This window comes from Meleagris gallopavo, chromosome Z, assembly GCF_905368555.1.
Source record: "Meleagris gallopavo chromosome Z, MGAL_WU_HG_1.1, whole genome shotgun sequence".
Classification (NCBI taxonomy): Eukaryota; Metazoa; Chordata; class Aves; order Galliformes; family Phasianidae; genus Meleagris; species Meleagris gallopavo.
The window spans coordinates 73,573,132-73,591,187 of NC_139435.1; the positions used below are offsets into that span (position 1 = coordinate 73,573,132).

An 18,056-nucleotide genomic window follows, 5' to 3' on the forward strand; every position below is an offset into this window, starting at 1 on the left:
AGAGTTTTAAAGGCATTTTCACTCAATTCTGTAAACCATTTTCACAGATTCTGAATATCTACACATAGCAATACTAAATATTCCATTTACCAGAACAGATCTCTAAGATTTGTATGCAACTCTATAGATTTTCTGCTCATAAGCAGTGTTTGTATTCTCCCACCCAGAAGAGTGGCACATTACAGGTAATTGAAAGGAGAAATCACATAGTTTTAAGGTTACCGTCCTGAAGGAAACAGTAAGATCATCAGATTTACCAACTTGCTCTTAAAATGATCTGATAGCTTTCATTAATTAAAAGAATGACTTTGCACTGTTGCAGATTTTTTTTTTTTTCACCAGTACAGAAAATAATTAGAAGCAGAAGCTTTCATTTTATCTCTGCCATAACTGCAGGGGTACATTACATCCATAATTATAAAGATATTCCCAACCATGTAAGAGGAAAGAAGGAACTTAATTTTGTGATTAGCTCCTTCACAGAGAGTAAAAGGTTTTAAAACTTGATCAGTTGGGAACTGGGAGCTACACACGGCATCACCAAGTTCTGTCAGGCAGTCATGAGCATTTCTGATAAGCTATGAAGTGTGTAGACTTACTGAGTAATATTGCAGATGTTCTAATAATTCTCTTCTTTATTATATATGTTATTTTTTAATTTTTTAATTTTTTTTCAAATCTGACATTCACAAGTTACCTTTTTTTCCCCCTCCAAAACACAAAACAAAGGTGCAACTATCTTAGTCTCATCACCTCTACTTGCCTGAGACTGTTGAGGAACCTTGCTATCAGCATCTGGCTCAACCTATGTTGTCCCAATGCTGTATCAGTGTTCTTACATATAATCTAGAGCACATTAGTCCCATATATACACTTCCAAGTAGGCCACTGTGAAATTTCTGAGCATTCACTGGATGCTTCCAGCATCTTCTGAATAAGGTGACCCATGGAGCACAACCTTCTAAGCAATAAAATTAGCAGCCAGAGGACTCAATAATCAAACAGTGATTTGAAAGATTTTACAAAGGTACCAAATATACAGTTCATCAGGAAACAGACAATTTTCCTTTTTCACAGATCTGCAAACACAGAGGGCAAACAGATTACTGAGATTTTTCTTCCAAAGTCTAGATAGCATTGTTAATGTTCTTAGCCCCTACATCACTAAACCTGTCCAGGAAAAATCCAGACTTCTGACTGGCTTTTTGAGCAACAACATAGGGCACGAACAAGTCAGAATAAAAATTTATCCCCCTAATATAGAAGGAAAACACTTCAAGACATAATATTCCTTAAAATGCTAATTTACCTTGCCAACAGCACACAGTCCACATTTTTTATCTTTCCCAATATCAAAGCATCTGATGGCTACAAAACAAGCAAAAAAGAATTAGTTACTGTCTGCCAACCACATCAGAAATCTTTACTGCTGCTAAAAAATAAGCAGGATGGTTATGAAAGGAAATACTAGTTACAGAAAGGAAATACCTCTTCAGTCTTACATTGTCTTCAGTTCACAATAAGTCTGTGATTTGATGCGGCAGATTTATTAATAAGAGTTTAGAATCAGAAGATCACTCTTGGCATCCAAAGGATCACCACAGTTTTTCTGTGCTCATACTAACAACAATTGCAACCCTTACTTTGGGGTTTTAAACAGTACTTTGAAACACTGATACTTTCAAATAGTTTGACACAGTATTTCAAACAGAACAGAATGAACATAGGAAAGAATAATGAATAAATAGCCTTTACATCAGTTACTAAATTTCACACTCTCCCATAAAACTATATTTCTTTTTTGCTAAAAAGTCTTTCCCCCCAGAAACCGCCCTTCCAACAGGAATCCCTTTTAATCTGTCCCTTCCCTTGCCATTTCCCATTGTCCCCTTTCAGTCATCAACTCCTAGATCATTCTCATGTTCCAGACTCTTCTAACCTACCCTTCTGCTGCCCGTGCTTCTCATAAAATCCCTCTTCCCTGTCTTTTGAAAGTGAGCTTCAATCTGACAAAACTACCCAAAGAAGCAGGGTTGCACTTGCTCAGCCTAGTATGTACTCTCCTCTCACAGCTGTTGGCCAACACACATTCCTCCTCACTAGCCAGGAAGCTTAAGCATTTTTTTTGTAGATGCCTGGTTGGAAGATGTGCCCTGCATCAGGTGATCTCAAGCCAGCAACTGCTAAATAAACAGTTCTGTGGGCTGCATTCTCCTTCTGGGCTATACACTTCAGGGATCCGAAATGCACAATTCTTCTAGCTTCTCATCTTCACAACTTTTTGTTAAAAATATGTAAGGACTCGGTTTGGTTAGATGCTTCTGAACACTTGTGCAGTTGTATGTACTGCTTCTCCCACTCAATTCAGAACTTCATCCATTTTACTTTCCTTATTTCAGTTTATAAGAAACTGTAAAGCTGCTGGAGGCCACTCTTCTTCATGGGATTTAAAGCGGAAATAGTTTTAACAACACTGTCATTTATATTCTGAAATCAAGCTTGCAAGTGATTCAGGAATTCACACATTCACATTTAGAAATGTCTACTGTCTACTACTTGATATATTTTTTATACTTTAGTGCAAGCTATAAGATTTCATTTCTCATTTATCGTTGTTAATTCTATTAAACAAAATATGCAGAGATTTAGAATTTAAAAAAATGTAAGTCCTGTATAATTGCATTTTAGAAACTTTTACTTCTAATAACAGTATCACCTTCTGTTTGCTATTACACAAGTCTGTTTGGCCATTCTTAATGTGGAATGTCTTCAAAGCACTTAGTGAATCACTAAAGTTTAAATTCTGACAAATACAGACTAACCATCTTTTTTTAATGTAGAGAATGTTTCAGAGAAGCTGTTTTCAGGATTGAAGTGTATTCTGTGTCCATTTTAAGTTTCCATTTTAGGAAGCCTCCATTTAATATTAAGCTGCTGATATTTAAATGTTTAACCTTACTTTATGCATACTCTTGTGCACCAGACAGGATTATAATTTTCACATGGGGAGAAGGGCTTACTGCCTACTTGCTAAGGCAGTTTGCTACTCCAGTGTTCCATAACCATGATGGATCATAATTATTTGTGCTTGGAATTTTGTTTTTTTTTGGGATTGTTTTGTTGAGGAAGCCCATAAGAAAGATTTGCCGTGTGAGTCATAAGCAAGCAAGCTAAGTCATGGCAGAATACAGAAAACAGTTCGGAACAAAGACCACAATGCTAAATTATGAGCAGAGATTATGAAAGCAGTTTGGAAATACTGCATTTGGGGGTCAATAAAATAAAGGAAATAAGGATAAACCAGCATAAGTAAAGTTACAAGGATATGAATGATACAGAAATACCAAACTGTGTTAACTTCTCAGCAGAGCTAATGTGTTCTTCAGTTCTGCTCATTTTCCCTTGCCAGCTCTTTGCAGCACTGTACCTCTATGCCACTACCGAAGAGCTCTGAAGTGCTGGTAGAAAGAAAAAAAAGTTCCAAAGGAACGATCTCAATTCAAGCTCTACCACAACCACGTCCCACCCGTGCCCCATCCCTGCCCCCAGAGTGTCCTGGCCCGGGGCACGGCGAGGCTGCAGTGCCCTCCTGTCAAGTAGCATGGCACTGTGCTTCATTTGTGAGCAAATCCTGTCTGTTTTCAAAGATTTCAAATAACAGAATTCAAATACGTGTGTGAAGTATTAATTAACTACTTCCTCCTTCCATAAAATCCGAGTCATGAGTCTATTACTCGGTGTCGCAAAACGGAAAAGGAAGGAAGGAACCCTGTGCGGTTAACCCTAAGTTATGACAGTAACAAACAGTTTAAACAAATCTCCTCTTCACAACGTAAATATGTCTGTGGTGCTTACAGAATTCATTCGTTCCAGTGGCTTAAGCTGGGAAGCAAGATGGAACAGAAAACAACAGCAAAATCATAACGGGAAGAAGCACCTAACGACTCCCCAAGCCTGCAATCATAGTTTTATGAAACAAATGACTCATGTAATTCTGGGCAGGCAAGAGACGAATGTCAGTGTTATCTGGTTTCCCGCTGCCAGTTCACAGAGCACATGTGCAGAATTAAAAAGAACCTGCTTTGTTTGCCAGAGAAACCCATAAGGAAAAGAGGAGAGGAATACAATAGAATATTCTAGAGCGGGATGAGAGCTATCATCCAGAAAGCAGAGCCTTAATTGAGAGTATATTCTGAAGAAAGTTTTATTACTAGCTTCCAAATACACTGCTGAAGATAAATGCTGTCGCAAGCCATTTTTCTGTTTTCCAAGAGAGCAGTACTGTCCATACGAAGAGATGAAATGCCAAAAGGTTTTGGGGTATTTACACTAAATACTGAATTTTCATCCCAATGTTTTATGCAATGGGAATGACGGAAGCAGAAAAAATGAGAAGGCAGAAATATATATACATATACATATACATATATATATATACACATATACACAATTTCACCTGTATATTTAATAAAACTAATTTACTACATTTCCACCATTTTTACTAACATTACTTGAAAGATCGAGGAAGACCAACACTGATACAGAGAAACTGCAAAAGCTTTTGTATTACTTTCCTTTTTCAGGAACACCTCCACATTTCTGAAAGAGAAAAAAAAATCTCCACTTGGTTTTCAAATGATTCTTAGAATTCAAGATGATCAAAGCAGATGACAGTTCAAGGAATTTATTTAAGCAAAATGCATGCTATTACTGTGTTTCTAAAGGTAAAGAAGTAGCATTAAAAAAATAAAAAAAAACCTTGTATTTCGCCATTCTCAAATGTCAAAGGTGTCGAGGAACATCACCTACACTGAGGTTTTCAGCAACAAGCCTTTTTCTAAAGTTCTTCCCAAGACACATAACAATTAAACAACAACATGTAAGGAGAGTGGAACTCTTCACATTTTTACAGTGTAGAAAGAAATGAACATACACGTTTAACTATGCTCTCCATTTTCCCTTTGGCATTTAGACTTTCATTTTGCTACTTCCTAGTTTTACTTAAACTACATAGACTCCATGTCTATTCTCATCAGTTAAAAGACCACAAAGACATGAAGTGTTTATTAATTTAGGTCCTTTACTTATTAAATTTTCAGGCAGACTCCCTCTCCTTAGTTTTCAAGGCTCTATGAAAAAGCATCTTTATGGCAGAAAAAAATAAACAAAACAGTTTGGTTTTGTATCAATAGCAATCATGAGGAAGAAGATGATGCATCTTTAGGAAAAAAACCCCACACTTCTAAGCCTTTCCACGTATACCTAAAAAAAAAAAAGCTCTTATTTTCAGTTTTGCACTGTGCAATGACAGCTGTTTATTTCTGTTGCTCTAAAATGAGAGCAACAAGCTGTGTAGTTCCTCCTTCCTCAATGCTAAAACAGGCAAATATTAATTCACCTAATGATACCAATTACATTAGTCAAGTTCGTTTCTGCTCTGTCTTAACTGAACCAACTCAACCCATTCACTGCACCATAAGCTGCTGTACCTTGTGACCCAACCCCTGCACACCTTAACATCCACCAGCTCCATGAGGATGAAAAGTGCATTCATTCAAACATTAAAGCTAATGTTCTACAGAGGAGACTCTGAGGGCAATTCTAAAGCACTCAGGCTGTTCTGGTCTTACAGCTCTACTGAAAATCTCAGATCCAGTTCTTTCTATAAGCTTCCAGAGTCAACTGGAACTTCTCTCTTCCCCTTTCCCTGCCCATACTCTCCTGTCCTTTGTCTTGTCTGTTCCTACGTGTCTTTCACAATACACTAGGCACTGTGTACAAAGCAACATCCTCAGCCTCCACTCCCTTTTGCAGAAGAAAAGGGCTGAAGCAATATGAAGGAGAGCGGATGGTGAATACCTTGACACGCGAGCAGTTTCTAAGCATCGTTTTCAAATCTGTTTCAAATGATGCAGCTGTAAGCAAGATTGCAAGGACAACGCTATATAAAGTGTATAAAAGTATAATTAAGGTTTTACAGGGAAAATGGGGGCTCATATACCTCAAAGAATATTTTTCTCCAAAGCAGAAAGGTTCCTGGAACTCTCGGACATACAGTGCAGGCCACACAATAGCACAAATATGAAAGAGGCTTCTCACTCTTGACTGCAAATTCAGGACTGAGTTTGTAAATGAATCCAATATACAAAGGAGAAGAGGTGTATTCTCCTCTGCACACCATCATCTTTTTAAGACTTTGTGAACAGCACATGGTCATAAAAAGGAAACAGTCTTGTGACAGTATCCATTTAACACAGACATGCATCCATCTAACACACAGCCCTGGACTAACAATTCTTCAAGCACATAAACATCTTTAAAAATGGGGAGGAGTCTTGTAGTAATAAAACATGTTATACAGACCTTGCCATAGGGAGTATCAACATATTTTTCCGTTCTTTCTTCTAAGATATCTGGATCGTCCAGGCCAGTTCCACCAATAATTCCAATCTTAAAAAGAAAAGTATATTATCAGCCTTCTTGAAATTACACTCCATTTAACAATGTATCTCAAGAACTACCTGGACAGCCCCAGGTCATATTTTCTGCTTGAGACGGGGCTAGACTATGCAGTTTCCCAAAAATAAATTTGCAACGACAGTACTAAAAAAAAAAATTATTTAACTTGACAATTTCACACAATATGATTCTTTTCTTTAAAGATATTGAATTTAAAAAGCTATTGGAAAAAAATCTAAAAACATTTGCCAATTCATCATTTTTTTTTTTTCCAACAGAAAAATGAGAGTTTTTTTGGGGGAATGCCTCTCTTGTCAGATATACCTGTATAAAGCATCATACAATAAAGACCCCTTTATTTGTTTCCAGAGGGAGGAGCAGTCCTGTGTGTGACTGCAATACCAAATACCAAATAGTATTATGTACTGTTATACAAACTTTTTTTTTTTTTCCCCTGAGAAATTAGAAGTCTTTTGAGTTGACTAGCAAAGACCTAAGAACAACCCTGCTTCTGTAAAAGGCTTCTGTACATCTCTGGAAGACAGCTAGTAGTATCTGAAATGAAAGGAACCTGCTAACAATGTCAGCTGCTTAGAGCACTGCTAGGCTTCTCTACAAAAGAACAATTAGTTCTTCTAGGATGTTAAAAAGATACTCATCCAATCTTTGCTCACAGCAGCATCAAACATTCTCTCCTCTGTATATGGGGGTCAGATTTTATTCAACGCACAACCTTAAGTAGGAACATAAACAGATTCCTGTTATTCCTACTTTCTAAATTTAATCCTTTGATGTTAATGTATTTCTTCCAATTTTTTTTAATAAAATAAACTGATAGTTCTAAAGCATAATGGAATGAAAATAGAGGGTCTAGCAGAGGATCACTCAAATGTATATCACTTTCTCGGGCAATCAGGCTGGAATAACAGTGTTGTGTTTTGATACAGTTTATACTAAGTAAGTATGAAATGAACCAAAAGGACAGAATAGAGGGGAACAATCACCTCCCTTGACCTGCTGGCCACCCTTTTTTGATGCAGCCCAGGATACTCTTGACCTTCTTGGCTCCAGCTTTGGATTTACTGGAAGCCTCCAGCCTTTACAGTGCTGCTCCAGTGAGATCTCCCAGTCTGTACACATATCAGGTGTTACCCTGACTCACATGCAACAGCCCGCACTTTGCCTTGTTGAACCTCCTTAGGTTACCCTAGGCCCACCTGAAAGGTGAGAAGGGCCCCATAAATGAAAGTTAGAAGGCAAAAAGGCTTCACAGTGACTGAGAATAAGGGGAACAGTTAGAGATAGTTTATAGAAGCAAGAATGTAGAGCTTGTTAGAAAATAAGGGATGGCAGACACTGGGTCTGGGACAGTGAGGGGGATGAAGGCCATAAAGATAAGGGTTTGAGAACAGCCCCAAGACATTTGGCAGGGAGGTGATTAGATGTCCCCAGGGCAAGAAGAAACCAGTTTGGGGGGAAGCCCCCCAGAAAGGCCAGGAGTTTACAGTGAGAAAGGTCAGAAGCCTTTGTGAGGAAGAGGACAAATCTTCATCCCACGACCCACTACGCACGCGCAGGAGGGGAGGGTCTGCACGCTAACGAACTCTCGGGCTGTAATGAACATGGATCCGAATTCCGGGAAAACTATTATGTATTAGTTTGGCCAATATCTGTAGCACGATTTTTCCTGACGGTGTGCAAGTTAGGCGGACCCATCCCCCTTGCACCTGGTGTCTGTGCAGCACTGAACAAACCAAACTTGCTTTATAACTACTTTGTGGTTACAGAGTTTGACTCCGCACGTCAATCTGGCGGCCCAGATGGGACACCCTCTGCTCGGCTGCAGGACTGTTTGAGAAGAGGGATGCCTTTGGCACGCCCCGAGATTTCTCTGAAGGACTCCCCTTCCTCATCCAATCACTGCAGGAGCGGACAAGGACCGTCCATTGGCGGACCAGGTATGTGTATGGAATGAGGGGAACCATAAGCCGTATGGAGATGTCCCACCCGGGCTACAGCCTTGCTGCTGCCCCTTGGGAAGCGAGCTCACAGGTTTGGTAGGTTGCTGGCTGGGGTGGGCATGCTTTGGCGAGCAGCTCCTTGGGGGAGCACCCACAAACGGACCTTGTAAGTCATACGCGGGGTAAGGGGACAGGATATAGTGGGTATCCTGTTAAATGGTTATCTGGGTTCTCCTAGTTGTGATAACAGGAGTTATAGGTTATATAATTACTATTACCATCTGTTGTAGAAGTTCGGTACCACGTATCTGAATTAATACCATCAGAATATTTGGGATATTAGAATTAGAACTACGAACTAAGAAATTTCGAACTTATATTTTGACTAAGCTGGTACTGTGTGAGTGTGGTGAGAGTGAGACGTAGCTGAGCTATGGAGAGAGTGCAGAGTCCAGACCCACTGTTTCGTTCTCCCGTGAGGGAAACGGCCAGAGACGGATGAAGTGAAAGTTGTTTTGTTCTCTGTGTTATTTGTTTGTACAGACGTATTTTGTCCATTTAAATGAAATGAGATGGGGATGATGATGGAAATACATATGATACAGATCATAGTAAAGGAATACAAAAGGAAGGTTGGGTCTTGGAGGGAGGCAGAGATAGGAAGGATCCTGAGAATAAATTGTACTGATTATTGTCACTGTCTTTGTTGTTGTTAAATGTTTATGTCGTGAAAGTGTTACCTACGAGGCTGCTACAGAACAAGGGGTGCCTAAAGTGATACTGAGAAGACCCCCTGGGTTGTATTTTGGCTCACTGGAGAAACATTGCTGGGGAGCCAGAGGGCGAATATTGAATAAGAAACCAGAACATAAATGGAATAATGGGACCAGTTTTATAATTGAGTACCCTAATCATAAGAGACCAAGTGCTGGGTGTTTGCAGAAGTTGAAGACCTGTACAGTTTGGTCTGTGCATTCTGAAAGGAATGGGACAAACTGTTTTGATGGTATAAGAAAGGTAATTGTTAATGGTATACAGAAATAGAATTGAGGATATGTGGAAGTGTAACTTAGGGTACAAACAGTGGAATAATGTACAAAGGAAAAAGGGTGAAAGTGAGTTTATGTGTGCTGGCATGAGAGCAGCCCCCCCACACTGTTCCCCCGTGAGCAGAACTTGGTGTGAGAGTAAGCTGCAGATGGAGACTGCTGCTGTAAACAACATTACTTGCAAAGGGGGAGGTGGAGAGGATAGGGCACTGGAAGCCTCTGCAGAGATCTAGGAAACCCAAAATCCTAGTGTTAGCACTGGAAGCCTCTGGAGAGGAGGAGGTAAAACTGAAATATGATGTTGGTAGTTTATGTAATGATAAGAGTTTGGAAAGTGAAAAGTTTGTGAAGGACACAGACTGAGGAAGGCAAAGATGAGCAGGGTGTGACAGGGATGTCAGAACTGAAGAGAGGGGAGCAGGATAAAGAGGTTTATCTTTTGGTGGATGGGTGCCTCTTAACACCCATAGGTGATTTTGCAACAGTAGAAGGAGCTAATGCCCAATAAGAAAAAGCTTACCTTTTGGGATCAATTAAATATAGGCTGAGAAAACAATTAGGAATACATAAATTCTTGTGCATGTCAGGTTACTCTGGCAAGAAATTAAATAAAACTGGAGCTGAGAATCAAACAATATTAACTGACTGAGAATTGTAAGTCTGGCTTTAACACAAACTGGGAAAAACAAGACTGTAGCCCCAGAAGTTACAGAAATCTTGAATAAGATACACTTAGGAGTGTGGATACCAGGGATACCTGGCAGAGCCAAAAATGCAGTCCTAAATAGAAGTTAAGTTAAAAGCAAGATTAGCCCAGTCAGGGTAAAGCAGTGCCCTTTGACAATATGTGACTGTAGATGGATATAAGAAATAATAGATAATTTTTGGACTTTGGATTACTAATTGAATATGAATCTCAATACAATACTCCAAACCTGCCAATGAAAAAAAAGATTTGGAAAGCAAGTGCTATAGTTTGGTACAAGATTTGAGGGCAAGTAATAGAATAGTTGAACGCATACACCCAGTGGTGGCAAATCCAAACACTTTATTAACCAAGTTAAGGAATGAGTAGGTGGAGTTTACCTTCTGGATTTGAAGGATGCCTTTTCTGCCCGGTTTGGCCAAAGGAAGTCTAAGGTTATTTGCCTTTGAATAAGAAAATCCCAGTATGGGGAGAAAAGACTCAGTTAATCTGAACAGTGTTACCCAGGGTTGTGAGAACAGCTCAATGATTTTTGAGAACTGGTCAACCTGTGAACCTGAGACTTGGGTTCCTCCAAGTAAGGTGGAACTTACGTTCCTGCAGTACGTGGATGTCACGGAAACAAAAGAGGACTGTGTGCAACGGACTGTGAGTTTGCTAAATTTCTTGGTTTAAATGATTATCAAGTTTCTCAACAGAAAGCACAAATAACTCAGGAGCAAGTGACGTATTTGGGATTTGAGAATACAGCTGGACTTGGAACCTTACGGACTGTCAGGAAAGAAGCCATCTGCCAAACCCCTGAGCCACGAACTGCCAAGGAACTCTGTACGTTCCCAGGGATGACAGGATGGATACACAGCTACGGACTGCAGGTAAAGCCAAAATATTATATGAAAGGGGGAGGCAAGGAGGGCATTCCCTCAGCTGAAGCAAGAACTCATGAAGGCTCTGCTTTGGGGCTACCAGCGCGCATAAAAAGAAAAAACAAGGAATGGCCCTGGGAGTCCTTGCCCAGAACCTTGGACCCTATCAAAGGGCAGTGGCACACTTCTCCAAACAGCTTGATGAAGTGAGTAAGGGATGGCCGGGGTGCTTGAGGGCGGTGGCTGCATCAGTGCTCAATATTTGAGAAGCCAGTAAAGTTATGCGAGGCCAAAGAATAACAGTTTTAGTAACTCACACAGTGTCTTCTGTATTGGAGGCAAAAGGGGGGCACTGGCTCTCACCCCAAAGGTTCCTGAAATCCCAGGCCATCCTGGTAGAGCAGGATGATGCAGAAATAATTGTAACTAATATTGTCAACACAGCATCTTTCTTTAGCGGAACTCCTGGAGAACCAGTATTTTATGACTGCTTTGAAACTGAAGCTGCATATTCCAACTGGTCGGATCTGAAAGACAAACCCTCAGAAGACGCAGAAGGCACCTGGTTTACCAATGGTAACAGTTTTGTGAGACAAAGAAACTGTAAGGCTGCTGCTGACAACCTGAGGGGACTTTCCCTCAGAAGGCTGAAATAACTGCCTGGACAACAGCCTTAATTATTTGGGCAGATGCTAATTGTGTATTTGGGATGCTACACACTCACAGCACCATCTGAAAAGAGCAAGGACTGCACACACAAGGAGAACAGCACGATGTAAATCTACCAAAGAGTGTGGCTATTATACGCCGTAAAGGACATCAGAAAGGTAGCACTGTACAGGAAACTGGAAATAAGATGATGGGTCAGGTAGCAGGACAGGTAGTTGAAGAAGGCTTTAATTCCAGATGGTAAACTTAAAATCTCTGAACCTGAGTCAGAACCTGTAAATTATTCTTGAGAAGATAGCAATCTGACTAATGATTTAGAAGGGAGAGTAACAATGACAAATTGAGTTCTCAAACTCCTAAGAAAAGGGGGGTGTCACTGTATGTTGGTACTAACTGATACCTTTTTACAGTGCCCAGAGGCATTCCCTTGTAGAACTAAGGCATGTGGGGTAACTAAAGTATTGTTACAGGAAGTTATTCCAAGATGCTGAGGAACTACTTGGTCTATCAAGGAAAGTGTACCGTCAAAAGTTAAACTCATAAGGAAAAGATGAGTTGGTTACTAATTTTCTTTATTTTGTTGTACACAGGGTGTGTCTGGCAAGTTGATGTTGTGTGCTGTTACCTTTTGTGTTATATTTATTTATTTGTTATTGTTAAATGTGTGATTGTCACTCTTCTCCCTTCTATTTGAATCAACCTTACATTTCTATACTTAACAATGGCTGCTGTTAAGGAAAGTAATAGCACTCTCATTAGTGGACATGAATATCATAATGGAAGTAATATAATGAGCAGGTGTCGATTGGGTAAAGGCTTCTGGTGGCTGGGCAGAGATGGGAGAACTCAAACTCCCACCAGGCACAGTGAGAGCTATTTGGAGCCAGTATCAAAATCCAAGGAGGGTTAAAAGGGTAAATAACCCATTGGGTAGGAATAATACAGGACACCATAGCTTCGTGAGAGCCCTTATCCCGGTATTAGCAGTAGCTCAGCGGGAAAAGGCTATAGTGAATATCTCTGCAACTCTACAAATAGTAGAAAATGCCACAACAAACACATTACGAGCAATCCAAGAGGAGGCTCTTTGTCCAAGGTAGTACTCCAAAACAGAATGGCATTAGATCTATTCTATAAATTCTATATCACAGTACCCAAAACACCCAGTGTGACACCATCCACACAGCCAATCATTCAGCTGGTCCATTCACCTCCTGCCCAAATCCCAGTCTCCAACCAGGAGGATTAAGGAGAACGCTGCACGTACTCCCAGTCCCTTCAACATCCTCCAAGGAACATAAAATCTTTTTAAATATTTTGCTATTTTCTATTTGCATTCTCCTGTGATCCAGTTTGAAAGAGCGGGAGCAAAAAGTAGTCCTCCAACTTTATCAGACCTGGTAGCTTCTTTCCAGTGTCCGAAGTGTGGGCTTCTGGCAGGCAGCAAACTTCTCTAGAGAGACTGTACAGGCAGCAAGTGGGTGCCTCAGTGCCCTTCTGTGCACTGAGTCCCCAGTAACTAAGACTCTTTGACTTTTTTTGGTGGCATCAGTTCTGACTTGTGTCCTTGATTGGACTATCCTAATGAGCCTGTTTCTGTGTCCAAACCATTATCCACACCTTCTTCTCTTTCCAGCCCCAGAGCCTCTGAACAGTGGTTTATGGAGACTTCAGAGATAAGGGGGAGGGAGGATCCTCCTCCAGAGACACATGTGCCATCCCCAACATCTTGTGTGTTATTGTGGTCTGTTTCCTCGGGGCAGGAAGAGCTTAGCTGCTTCTTCTTGCAAGGACTTAAGACAGGGCTGTTGACCTGCCTGTATCACTGCACAGTGCTATGCATCTCTCTCCCCAGTTTCTGAATCCTGGTGATTTCCTCAAGCAACATGGCCACCTGCTCAAAAAGTCACTACAGATGAGGACCCTTGCACTTACTCCCTCCTCTTTCTTCAGGCCCTTGGGGAACTACCAGATTGTGAATTTCCACACAAACAAAGGTTTGGGTGGTTCTTTTGCCCATCAGGAGGTCTCCTTGTGTGAAAACGTCAGCCAGAAAGTTCGTGGCTCCCCAGTCTGTTCTGCCTCGATCCTGGCCATTGCAGTGAGTGCTCATCGTATTTGTTTCAACAGAGTGCTGGTCCCTGCTGCTCCCAAATGAGAAGACAGTGGACCACATTCTGCCCTCCCTGCATGTCCTGCCTATGTGAACTAACATGCAAGCTGCAGCGCTACTGTTTGTCCATCCTGGTTGCTCGCTCTCCCAGAGGCTGCCTTTGTACATGTAGAGGTGCGATACTGCTGCTCCTGGCCCTGCCCACACTTCCTCAGCCACTCTTATGAGGATTGAAGGCTCCTAGCAACTCTGCCCTTGCCCCAGGGTCTCCTTGTTTTCACAACCTCCCTCTCACAACCATGATCTCCTACTGTGCTGCAGAATGCACGAGCAGTGCTGCTAATTGCCTCAGAATAAAGAATAAAGAGCGTTAGGAAATGTTTATTTACTATCTAATGCTGGAACAGGCTGCGTGGTCGTCTTCACATGTCAAAACCGCTACCTTGAGGAAGCTAACCACGGGCAGACAGTCTCAAAGCTAATATGCTGAAGCAGCTCCAACGTCTCTCGTTGTCTTTTGCTACCCCCTTGTGGAACGTGAGGAGAAGGGCAGCAGAAGATACTACTGAAAATCCACAAACCCCAACTCTGAACATATTCAAGCATTAGAAAGACTTGATCGCTGTCTGCATAGCATTGGATGTTTCTCACGCTGCTTATATATCACAAACATTTAGATTAAATGTTAGAAAAATTATTTTGCTCACGAAAATCTTGAAATCCACATAAACATTATGATGAATAATCATTTGCCTTAAAAATGATATAAGAAGTGTGCAACATAAGCAGTCACAAAACTCAAAATCAAGAAAAGATCATTTTTAACAACGGCCAGGCATAAATTCAGTAAACAATGAAGATTATTTTAACAGGAGTCAGGATCAAAATGGTAGCTTTCTCTTTCTTGATTCTAGAAAAATACAATTTCCTTCAGTAACATAACTAGGTTTATCTGGTATTACATTTTCTGACTTTATACTGCCCAATGATTTACGAATATTCAAAAGGGAATGCTTATCTGCCTAAATATTTATGTCTGGAGAAGAAAAAGGTACATGCTAGAGATATGTGCTGCACCCGTATGACATAAACATCAATTTGCTGTGGGCTGGTTGCCCCCCAAAAGAATAGCTGTCTGTGGCCCCATCCAACATGGCTTTGAACACGTTCAGGGACTGGGCAACCACTGCTTTTCTGGGTAACCTTTTCCAGTGCCTCGCCATCCTCAGTAAACAATCTTCTTCCTAACATCTAACAGAAATCTACTCTTGTTTAGTTGAAAACCCTTATCCCTTATTCCACCCCTAACTCTTCAGTGAAGAGTCCCCCCCTGCAGGACTCCTTCAGGTACTGGAAGGCCACTATGAAGTCTCCTCAGAGCCTTCTCTTCTCAAGGCTGAACAAGCCCAGCTCCCTCAACCTTTCTTCACAGGAGAGGTGCTCCAGCCCTCCGAGCATCCCTGTGACCCGCTCCAAGAGCTCTGCATCGTTCCTGTATCTGGGGCCCCAGGCCTGGACACAATACTGCAGATGGGGCCTCACAGGAGGTCCTCAAGAATGCACTTGATCTCAAGCTGATGACTGCTCCAGTCAAAACAAAAACCCAAGCGTTCTGCCTCGCCAGCCTCCTGGTCTGTGGCAGGCCCTGAACCTTCCAAACTGTATTTCAAAGGCACAGCACAGACCAGCCCTGCTGTGATTTCTCCTGCTTCACTTAGATTGCAACCCTGCTGGAACTTCACAAGTGCTCCACTCACTTTCACTATCAAATCAGACCCGCCACAGCCGAGCCAGAAATCCGGAAGGTGCAGCTCTCCTGGGCCTGCTGCTGTACTAGCATTCACTTAAAAAAGCAAAGCAAAGCCAGGCCAAGCCAAGCCCAGAAGCCCCATGGCGCCTCAGGCACCGCAGTCGCCCCGCGTCGGCGCGAGCGAGCCCGGCCTGCAACGTGCCACCGCCCGCCATGGCGACCGCCCTGCCCGCGCTCCGGGGGCCGCTGCCGGCGGGGCGGGACGGGACAGGACGGGACGGGAGGGAAGTGGGAAGGGAGCAGAAAAGGGGCGGGAAGGGAGCAGGAGAGTGGCCGAAGGGCAACGACCCCGTGCCGAGGTGGCAGCGGCGTGGCTGGCGCACGGCCCGTCTCACGCGGCCGCCCCTGATGCTCAGCAGCGGCTCAGGGGACTGCGCTGGGCAGGGAAGGCAGAGGCAGGGAGGAAAGAGGCAGGGAGGGCAGAGGGAGGCAGACAGGCGAGGCGCGCCTCCAGCTCGCCAGCAGCTCCGCGGCCCTTCCATCCCACACTTACCTTCACGGCCGCCGTGGCAGCCATGTTAGCAGCGGGCGGGCCTTTCCGCCCGGGGGCTGCGGGCACGGCCTGGGGGAGCGCCGTGTCAGCTGCGATAGCCGTTCATTAGGAAACAGCTAAGAACGTACTGTGCAGAACAGTCTCCGGTAGTAAGATCTGTTTTATTGCGATTTTTGTGTCTTCAGAAGATGGCATAACTTTTTTTTTGTTGTTGTTTGTTTGTTTGTTTCTTTCTAAAGATACCTCCTCTCCCCGGAAGCCCTTGGGCTGCACCAAAGGAGGGAGGGGGGAAGTCAACCCACTGCCGTGCCCTCCTGAGGCCCCCCTTGGAGTTCTGCGTTCGGGCACGGGGCCCCCAGCACGAGAAGGATATAAAGAGCACAATTACACTGTTTGATAGACCGATTTCTCTGCTGCAGAACACATAGTTTTCAGCATAGTCCCCATCATTGGCTGTGCATTTTTGCTAGCAGTTGACAAGATCCCGAATGCCACGACTATAAAAATCTGCACCAGTGGAGGTGACCTAACTGTTGTTGCCACTGCTGAAACTCTCCACTTGCCACTTACTATGCTCACATCCACTGCTTGGTCTCTGTAAATAATTATCGAGCTTAGGAATGTCAGTGGCTGCAGGCTTATTTCTGCATGGAAGAATTCAATTATACACCTCTGCTTCATAGGCATGTCCAAGGCAATGCCATTCTGCCAGACTGCCATCAGGAGTATGGCAACAACATGTAATGTAACATTGGTGGGAAAGTGTGGCAATACAAGAAAAACTGTTCAGAGCAGCAGCTGTGGAGCAAGATAAACAGCGTGAGAACCCAGCACACCTCTAGAAGAAGAAAAAACGTTTCACAGCTCTGGTTGGATAAGCGCATGCATGAATGATTGAAGAGTGTTTGTAGTTGACTCGTAAAGATGGATGGGAAAGATGTAGGGGCAGATGGGAAAGCTAGAAAAAGAAAACTTGTGAAGGTATATAAGCAATATGAGAACTTGTAATAAACAATTTGTATTGTTCACATCTGAATCTGTGCATCAGATTCATCCAGCAGAGGAAGGTTCATCCTCTGCTGCTGAACCACCAGCACTCACCTTTGATGTTGTGGGCCAACATTATAAAATAAAAGGCATTATTTTCAAAGCAGCACTTGTAGTATTTACTGTTTTTATATTTATGGTATTTTTCTTCTTTCTGCAAATCTGTACTTGCAAGCAGAACAATTCAGTATAGCATATAATTTTTCAAGTTGAGAAATATCAATTGTTTTGATATATTTATGGTTCTATTAACATAAGTACAAATATCAGGTGTAGAGCTTTCAAAAACATTAATTTTTGTTAATTAGATGTTCTTTTAAAGAGTACTTGTTATGTATTTTCTTTAAAACAGCTTCATCTAGCAGAGATGACTCAGGCATCCACACGTTCTCCTAGGTGCTACCTACATTAACAAATGTAATGTATCTGCTAATAAATTTAAACTCAGATACAGCACTGACAGTACGTTCTGCCTTGTGTTGCAGCTGAGATGTCTGCTGAAATCACTCATCACTCAAGTCCAGCTTGGATGGCACCCTGGGCAGCCTTATCTATTGCCAGGTTTAGTGTTTGGTAGACCTTTCTTTGGCAAGGGAGTTGAAACTGGATAATCTTTGAGAACCCTTACAACCCAAGCGATCCTATGATGTGGGAGACAGTTCATGGGAAATGAGGAGAAGGATATTCCCTCTCACTAAGGCACTAGCAGCTAGTGCTGAGATTGCTTCAGCTGGAATTTACACTCCTCCTATTCTTGTCTTCAGTACATAAGAGACCTTTGTCTGTCACAGATGCTGAAAACTTTTCACTGCAGTTGAAAACATAAGATTGTACTTATGGGAAATATACCTTGGAAAAATGTAATTTAAACAAAGGCAGAAGG

General features: G+C 42.2%; 1 protein-coding gene and 1 long non-coding RNA gene across 2 annotated transcripts in view; one reads left to right on the forward strand and one right to left on the reverse strand.

Moving 5' to 3' along the window:
• The window catches only part of MTAP (methylthioadenosine phosphorylase), a 31,701-nt gene extending 15,360 nt beyond the window's left edge, over positions 1-16,341 (reverse strand). Inside the window, exons 1-3 of the mRNA XM_085213055.1 lie at positions 16,127-16,341; positions 6,364-6,450; positions 1,310-1,368 (exon numbers count right to left, since the gene is read on the reverse strand). Of these exons, the coding sequence (XP_085069181.1) occupies positions 1,310-1,368; positions 6,364-6,450; positions 16,127-16,150 (170 nt within the window). The 5' untranslated portion in view covers positions 16,151-16,341. The remainder of the gene's footprint in view (positions 1-1,309; positions 1,369-6,363; positions 6,451-16,126) is intronic.
• LOC146542393 (uncharacterized) lies at positions 16,149-17,277 on the forward strand. The gene is made up of 2 exons (XR_014880375.1): positions 16,149-16,272; positions 16,366-17,277. It is a non-coding gene; the product is annotated as an uncharacterized LOC146542393 (long non-coding RNA).
• The last annotated feature ends 779 nt before the right edge of the window (positions 17,278-18,056 follow it).